The following is a 9729-nucleotide window of genomic DNA, read 5'->3' as shown; positions in this document are numbered from 1 at the left end:
TCACACACACTAGTTCACTCCTCTACTTTCTCTGTATAGAATACCTTAGAGTACACACACTTAAGCTCCTCTTCTAGCCGTTCACTCCCTACCATCTAACATCTATTTATATGGAACATGGGTCTTGAACAGGTTCACGGCCGTAAACACCCACCTAGGCTGTGAACAGATTTCGGTCTTAGATGTAAAATTACAATTGCCTAGAAAAGTAAAGTATAAACCATATTTTTAGACCCAACAACATATTTGAAAAAAACAAATAAAAAAAATAAAATATGCATGTTCCTGTAAATTAATCATAAAAGATGTATATCGTTCCTAATTGGTATCTTGCAGCGGGGTTTCCTTCCTCTGAACCTCGAGTTAAAAAGGCTTTTTCTTTAATTTCCAAATACATTCCACGAGTTGGAATAAAATGATCAATTAGGGATGTTGATTTATACACAATCGAATATTTTCCGGCTTTATTCATTGATTTACAACTAATGAGGTAGATATTAAATGTAAATTAATCAAGTCCTATTTTGCGTAATATACATTTATATGATTGAATGTGTGGGAATAACCAAATTCTTGCAAAGGGTATGCCTTTAGTCAACTGTTATCCGAATTTTGCAATAATTTTGGCTAAAATGGGTTTAGGAAGAGCATCAAGATGAATGGATGGGCGTCTACTACTCATTCTATTACCAAACCATAAGTTGCAAAAACATTTAGTGACTCTCATATTTTTTAAGAAAACAAATGCCAAATACAACGGTTACTGGAAAACAAGGGGTTTAAGAAAAACTTATGTTGATTAATTGATTGTCGATGAGATTATCAGACACGCAGTGATGAAGCTTTTTGAAGAAAAGCCTTTTAATTTTCCAATCATAATCATGTTTATGGGGTTTTTTTAACTGTTCGATAGGATGGTCGAGGAGAAGATGAAGCAACAAGGATATAGTAGGGGTAATGATGGTGGTAAACAAATGTGTAAGTTTAATCCATTTATGTTAAATTTAGTTTAATAATTATCTCTTTACTTACAAATTAAATAAACTAAAATTTAGTTTGTTAACACTTAGAAGTTAAATTTGTTTGGTTTGTTTTGATTTAATTTGATTTTTATTGTCATTTGTATTTGTTGTATGGTTTATGGAAAAATAATGGTATTGAACTTCTTTTTTCTTATGAATATATTTAGTTATGAACATAAATTTTTATACTGATTGTTGAAAATATGTTTCTTTGTATTTACATATAATAAAAAATTTTGTATTAATTTATAGCGAGAATTTTGAAATAATAATTAAAAATTATAAAAACTGACTAAAAATTTAATACTAAAAAAGATTTTACCATAATTATTTTTCAGATAAATTGGTTTCAAAGAATAAAATAAAATATCAGTCCCTATTTAATTGATGTTTTTTTAACATAAATACACATACAAATAAAATATGAATCAATGTATTTAGAAGGGAAATTAGGTAATTTTCTCCTTAATTAGTGGGTTTATAGAAAGGTCTTGCTTTAATAGACTGTTTTTTTTTTTTCTAAAAGATTTGAGTTTTTTGAATTATTAGATTTCACAAAAATACACTTTCCATTAAAAAAATGAAGCATTGTATTATAACGACAATTAGGTCATTTCACAATCTAAATGTTTAGGCGCCATAATTTGGTGTCAATGGTCACTCTGTCGCTTCAGTTTTCGGCAATCGATCAACTGCAAGCATTCCCATTCCAGAACATCAACTTTCTGCCATAGTTAAATAACCCTAAAATATTTCTTCTTCCATAATCTTTATCACATTCAAAGCAGATGAACATCATGCCAATGAGTGATTCATCAAGAATGTGAAGAAGACATCAAGGAACATCGATTACTGCTCTTCCATCGCACCTGGTCGAACAAACAGTGATTGTGGTGGGGAAAAAATCAGCAATCGATGCTTTCAAGTTTTTAGATAGTGTAAGATTTGTGTACATTACTTCTATTAGATGTGTATATGTAGTTAATTTTGTGTTTAATAAATAAATTTTGAGTGTAAATTATAGTTACAAATTCTTTATAGAATTTGCAAAATCGGAAATAATATCTAAAACCATGGACACAGATCGATTAAGGTTCACCCATTTATTATTCATCAGTATGAAGTCCTCCTCAAATGCAAAAATTTGAAAACCCTAAAACAACTCTTCAAAGATGGAATGGTACTCTTTTTTATTCATTCTATAAATTAAACAATTTGTTTTATGTTTTGTATTTGTTTATATTAAATTTGTTTGATTGCTTAATGTATTTCAGGCTAAGTATTTTTTTCTTAGGAGAAGATGAGCCTGGGAAATAGTAGATGCAGTTGACAAGGGACAATTGGATGTAATCTTCGTACTGGGATTGCCGCTGAAGGCAGAAGGCGAAAAGAGGAAGAAAGAAGCTCTGGTTATGTTGAACAATACGTATATTAGTACAAGAAGGAGCTGGAATCTAAATGAAACATGCTACAAGGTTTGAAGCTACTTGGATAGGGAAGGGAGATCAAAGCAGATACAATTCCATGGCTTGCATGAATGCATCCTTTTGTGCATAGATATAGAGATGCTTTTATGTCTCAATGCAAATTGTTGTTGAAATGTTACATTTGTTTGTGGGATACCTATTTGGTTTAGTTTGCTAGGATGTTTCACATTAGATTAGAATAGTTAGTTGATGGTTGTTTGATTCAAACAATTAATGATGCATATTACATATGTATTTTGGTTTAATGTAACTAAATATGTGTAATTTGGTTTAATGTGAATGCATATATGTAACCTATTTTGGAATTCGTAATTAGACTGTGCACTTTGTAGGGTATGTAATTAAGAAGTCACTTAATGTTGATAATTTGCATAATTTTGATCATTAATAAAGTTTGATCATTAGATTTGATCATTTATACCAATTTGTAAAACCTTTTATGTATGTTGTGTAGATGTTGTACATAATTAAAGTTTTGAAATATCCAAAGTTTGAAATACATATGTGTTGATCAATTGTTGAAAAGAGTCAATGTAGGACTAAGTGAAGAAGTTATTCTGTTTATATTTGATTTGATGATGGTAAGGGTATTTTAGTATTTCTATTAATACATAAATTCATATATACCTTTTTTATAATATTTAAATAGTTTAATTAAAAGTAGACTAAGTACTTGGACATATATGAGAGTGTACAAGTTTTTTAAGGATATTGATGTAATTTTAATTTGTATAAGGACATAAATGTAATTTATAAGTTTTGTAAGGATACACATCATGCATTAGAATGACACAAAATAACAGAAACATAAGAAAAGATTTAAAAGCAACAAATATAGTAACAATTTAAACAATACACACATATGTAATATTAACGTTTGAAAGTGTTTTAAAACACAATAAATATACATAGTCGTTAATAGCAACCTACTTATTGTTTTGACAATCATAAAATATATAATTTGTCTTGCTTGTAAACCACACATGAAATAAAGCATGTATCAAGGTTTGTCACGTTCCTTTTTTGAACGACAAAATTCTTCATTCGCCTGATACAAATAAATGTAAATAGTAAAGTAAGTTCAGTTAACCATAATATTGTATATAAGTAACCATATAAAACAAGTATAAGATTTATAGTATGAATAAGGAATCCATACCTTACGTAACACAATACCCCGACAGTCGGGATGATAATAATCATTTCGGGACTCCTCAAGCAAATCTTTGGGGGTCTACATGTGGCAATATATTTTCACTTTGAGGAAAAACTTCAGTACTAAATTCCTCATCCACATCCTTATATGCATCTTTATAATTTTTGGGAGGTGTCCTGAACACAATAGACATTTTTTTTGTCTAACTAATATGTCATGTACAATATTTGTTCTGCTTGTGACGCCAATATGAAGGGATCAGTGTTTTGGCCCAAATTGTTAAGGCCAACCAATGTGTACCAAAGATTGCCCTTCTTCACACCACTTATATTCTCTACTCAGTTATACTTCAAAATTGCAATATTTTAACATGATAATCTAGTACCCATATCTAAATAGTGTTTTTTAGTATAGGTTATAATTTCTTTACTAGAAATGTGCATGTCATTTTTGCACTACACTAACCTCACTGTCATGGTGAACTTTACCTTCATGACATTTTGTACGAAATGTATATCCATTAATAGCATACGATTCATATTTTAGTACGTTCTTGTTGAGTCCATTTGAATTGCAACTAAAGTTCTACGATACACTCTCTCAAGAGACCGCTAACTCTCTCTCAACCGGAATATTAGTACAATGTAATCTTTAGCTAAAGCTAAATACAATTACTTATGAAAAAAATAGGCAATATGAAAAAAAAAATGTACCTCGTTTCGTAACCAACTACCAAACATTTTACTATGCTCTTGCTCTAGCCATGCTTTTTTTTTTTGTGGGTGTTTAATTTCCAAAAAATCCGTTTGTCATATACAATCATGATGAATCGTATTAAACAACACACCTAAATGTACAAATGTAAATAATTTATATATAAATGTATGAAACATACTTACTTAATATACGGTTCAACTTCAGTTGTGTTTCGGAGTACATATAAATGGGCATTGTTAAAGAGTTCTGGAGTAACCTCAACCATTTTACCCACTGATAGCGTAGTTCCGTCCATATGAGCATTGTATCTTCACCACTCTCAATTCCATTACTATTATGCTTTTCAATTAGAATACCAACAATAAGCATGTTTTTAATAAACTCACTAAAGAAATCAATTGTCTCTTCTACAACATTCTCTTCAAAAATGCATCCTTCAGGATTAATTTTTCTTCTCATGTGGTCCTTAATAACCTTCATACACCTTTCAATGGGGTACATCCATCGAAAAAAATAGGACCACATAATTTTACTTATCTAGTAAGGTGTATAGTTAAATGAACCATAACATCAAAAAAAACTGGTGGAAAGTGTTTCTCAAGAAGACATAACGTCACACATAACTCTTCTTGCATATTATCGAGCTCATCCACTTTGATTTCTTTTGCTAAATATTGATTTGAAAAAGAAAGACAGCCTGATAATAGCATTTTTGATGGGTGGATGCATAATAGATCGTATTGCAATGGGTAAAAATTGTTTCATGATCATGTGGTAATCATTTGATTTAAGTCTGATCAACTTCCTCTCATATAGACTCACCAAATTTGAAAAGTTATAACAATACCCTTGTGGTACCCTTAAGTTGTACAATGTTTCATAGAAATTGTCTTTTTCTTCTAGCATTAGTGTGTAAACTACTATGGGGAGTGTGGTGGTGTTGCCTTGTCTTTGAGGATGTAATTCTAGTTTTATACCAAAAGACTCCAAATCAAATCGTGTCTTTATTCCATCTTTCATCTTAAATGGATTGTTTAGAAATGGCCCAACTAGACTCTTAGTCACATTCTTTTCGGTATGCATAAAATCTATACAATGAGGGACCAAATTGTGAGGCTAATACCTAAGATGTTCATACCATATATTAAATTTCTTCCAATATGTGTTTTGTTCTTAGCTAACATCTTGTTTTTAAGATCTCTTTCTTTTTTAATCTTACCACCTCTTCCTGTAGATATTTAATCCTCTTTTGATTCATTGATCTTAGCTCCCTTTCCCCATGTGTTTTTAATATTTCTAACCTTGTTATATATTTGTTCCTCATTCATAGGTTTTGGAGCAGTTTCAAATTCTTTTTTTCCATTGAATGCCTTCTTCTGACTAATAAATAGATGTTTATATGGTAGATAACATCTATGACCAGCATAACATTGCTTATTAGAAGCAGGAAGCATAATACAATCTATCATTATACCACACAGCCTTTGTATCCGCTAAAAGGATATCCACTTAATTTACCGAGGGCGGGGTAATCATTAATTGTCCATAAAACAAGCTCCACGCAAAAAAAAATCTCTCTTGTATTTGCATAAAACGTTTTAACTCCATCATCAAATAGTAATTTCAGCTCCTCAATCAAAGGTGCTAAGAACACATCAATATTGTTTCCTACCTTTCCCGATTTCAGTAAACAAAACACGATAAACTTTCTTTTCATGCACAACCATGGCAGGAAGTTTGTAAATGACACTAAAAATAGGCCACACACTGTGATTCCTACTTCCTCCATGCACGTCAACACCATCGGCCGAAACACCTAACTTCAGATTTCTTGGTTCAATACCAAAGTCAGGAAATTTGTCATCTATGGCAGATCATACGGGTGAATCTGTTGGGTGACATAAAACACCAGGATCAACTTGTCTACTTGTCACATTCCATATTAAATCTTTAGTAATTGACTTTGATTGAAATAATCGTTTCATTCTTGGAACAATGGAAAAGTACCACAAAACGTTTTGCAGGAATATATTTGATAAGTTTTGTTTTTTTTTCATCAACCTTTCATCTTGATTTCCTACAAGCGGGACATACTATGATGACTTTGTAATCATTCTTGTAAAGAATGCATTTGTTAACACATGAATGTATTTTTGTATACCCTGACCCCATTGCTTTCAATGCTTTCTTAGCCTCATACGCACTACTACATAGTTCATTATCGTCAGGTAGCATCTTTTTAATCAAAACTTGGAATTCAGTAAAGCACTTATCTGAAACACCATACTTGTTCTTCATATTTACAAGTTAAACATCTACATACAACTTTGAGAAGTCTGCACATTCCTTATAAAGGGGCTTCTCGACATCTTATAATAGTTTTTTAAACTTTTCAGGATTGTCTATGAAATTTTTCCTGTGACTTCAACCATCTCTATTGTTTCTTGGGCATCTGTTGGAATTCCTTCATCTGCAAAATCTGTGGTATCCAGAAAGAATGATGTGTCCCTTCAATATTTTTCTTTAGAAACCACATTACTTGTTGGGTTCTCTGTTTCTCCATGCTTAGTCCAATTGGTATAGTTTTGATCGATTCCATATTTGAATAAATGAAATTCTACAAACTCAACACGTTGACATATGTGGTTTACACAATTGGTGCATGGAAATGGAAAATGTTAGTTTCTTTAAACGTTTATCAGGGTCAATATTCATCGCGGCCTTGTAATTGGTTATTGCGTAATCAATAAAGTTTAAAACACTGTCCTTATATTGATTTGTGTTTCTCAGAATATCCATCCATGACTTGTCCATATTAATATATAGATTATGTTTAATATATCTTCAACTGATCATCTAAAGTTAATAAATATTCAGAATGCTAAATACATTGATCAATCCCAGCCGGGTGCACAAGAAAAGGTTGTAGTTGTTGAAGATACGTGGGTTAAATTTTTCTGATTTATGTTCGACGAAGTAGGGTACGATATTTGTGTAATAATGAAATATATTAAATAAATTAGTACATGTAAATTACACAATTAAATATTTTTATTATATAAATCCAATAATAATAATGCAAATAACATGGGTCTTTGGTTATGGGTAGGTTCAATGATCTTGTTGTTAGGGAGCATGCATGTTGAGTGTGACCCATGACATGGGAACGATCGAGTGGATAGATACACTATATGTGGTTGGGTCTAGGGTTATGGGTTGGTTCTATGATCTTGTTGTTAAGGAGCATGAATGTTGAGTACGACCCATGACCCAGGATTGATTGAGTGGATAGATACATTGTATGTGGTTGGGTCTAGGGTTATGGGTTGGTTCTTTGATCTTGTTGTTAGGAAGCATGCATGTTGGGTGCGATCCATGACCTGGGATCGATCGAGTGGATAGATACACTATATGTGGTTGGGTCTAGGGTTATGGGTTGGTTCTATGATCTTGTTGCTAGGGAGCATCCATGTTGGGTATGATCCATGACCCGTCTTGAATGTATCCACTCTACAGTGCATTATTAATCGAGTGTAAAGGTATATTGTATGTGGTTAAGTCTAGGCATCACATTAATTATAATATTTAAACTAATTTTAATTCATTTAACTTTTAGTATCGAAAATTCAAAGAAATGAGAGGTACCTATTCAGAGTAATGCCATGTTGAATAAGACTCAAAGCCTGAGTACAGATGAAGAGATAAATAATATGAGTCAGGTCCCTTGTGCTTCGGTTGTAGGATCGATCATGTACGCTATGAAATATAATTACCCTAATGTGTCGTTTTCTTTAAGTATATTCAGTCGCTTTCAAGGAAATCTTGGCAGAGCTCATTGGACAGCAACAAAGAACATTCTCAAGTATTTACAAAGGACAAAGGATTTGATTCTAGTCCTTGGAGGCAGTGATACATTGAGAGTGATTGGTCATAGTGACTCCAGCTTTCAGATAGATATAGACAATCTTCATTCTCAATCTGGTTGGGTGTTTCTATTAAATGGTGGAGAAGTTACTTGGAAAAGTTCCAAGCAGGACATGGTAGCTAATTCTACTTGTAAATCCAAGTACATAGCAGCAAGTGAAGCATCAAAGGAAGTGGCTTGGCTGAAGAACTTTATCGACAATCTCGAAGTAGTTTCCACCACTCAGGAGCTAATGAAATTATTTTGCGATAATGAAGGAGCGGTTTCTTTGACCAAAGAATCAAGAGATCATGGTAAATTAAGACATATCGACATAAAGTACCATTATATCAGACACAGAGTTGAAGAAGGCCATCTCATAGAGAAGAGACTTTCGTCAGAAGATACTCCCACAGATCCTCTCACAAAGGGTCCGAGTATGATTAAGCATAGTTAACATGCCAGGAGAATTGATTTAAGAGATAACATTAGCTTTAGTATTTAGATGATTGGTTTGAAACTTTTAACAAAAATAAATATAATTGATTTTGGTGATTAAATAATAGAGATTATTTATGAGTATTGGTTATTGCCTTTGTCAATTATTTATTCTTGTGTTTCGCTTTGCATGTTTTACTTCCTGAATAATTTGATTATTCAAAGCTTCATGGTCACTCATACTTTAGGAAGTAAGTAGTGAATGAAGAGTGACATGAATTGGATTGTAGATTGTCCAAGGAGTTTAGACATAAATTGAATTGCATTGTAACAATAAGTATGGAGGGTCTTTTAAAAAAATAAAAAGAAAATATTACTTAACAAATAAAAGCCAAAAAAAATCTATATGATGTAAATGTTTTAAAATTATTACAACTTTTTAATACTTTTTAATTAGAAGTTTATAAACTTTAATTTTTTTTAATACAATGTTTTAAACTAGAATTTAACGAAAATATTTTAAAATGTTATAAAAAAATATTAATTTGTCATACAAAATCTATTAAATACTTTAAAAATGTTGTAAAAGAAAGTTTAGAAATAACTGTATGAAATTTATAAAAATGTACGAAAACATAAAAAAAAAAGTTTCAAACTTATAAGAAAAAATTTAAACATTTATAAAATATTTGGTTTAAAAGCATTTGTATTAAAATTATATGAAAGTATAAAAATGTTAAAAAAATTATATGCAAAGTTGAAAACAGTGTATTAGAAAAACATATAGGAAAACATATCATAAAAATGTTGTAAAAAGTTATAAAAAATCTTAAGAAATTTATAAAAAAAAAAAAGAAATTATTCATATTTAAACAGTTTTTTTTTACATATTTGATTATTTAACTTGTTAAATATGTTCACATATTACCATTGTCATCTATAGGTGAGAATGGTAATATGTGAATATATTTAACAAGTTAAATGATAAAAAATGTACAAAAAAAT

At 30.9% G+C, this 9729-nt stretch overlaps 1 protein-coding gene across 1 annotated transcript; it reads left to right on the top strand.

Moving 5' to 3' along the window:
• Positions 1 to 8140: 8140 nt before the first annotated feature.
• On the top strand, positions 8141 to 8743 carry LOC145063855 (secreted RxLR effector protein 161-like). Its single transcript, XM_079011429.1, has one exon. The coding sequence runs from the start codon at positions 8141 to 8143 to the stop codon at positions 8741 to 8743; it is 603 nt and encodes a 200-aa protein (XP_078867555.1).
• Positions 8744 to 9729: the final 986 nt, after the last annotated feature.

This window comes from Lactuca serriola, chromosome 7 (genome assembly GCF_051521515.1).
Source record: "Lactuca serriola cultivar US96UC23 chromosome 7, Lser_US96UC23_V15, whole genome shotgun sequence".
Classification (NCBI taxonomy): domain Eukaryota; kingdom Viridiplantae; phylum Streptophyta; class Magnoliopsida; order Asterales; family Asteraceae; genus Lactuca; species Lactuca serriola.
Note: the sequence above shows the minus strand (reverse complement) of the source record. Positions and strands in the feature narration are given on the sequence as shown.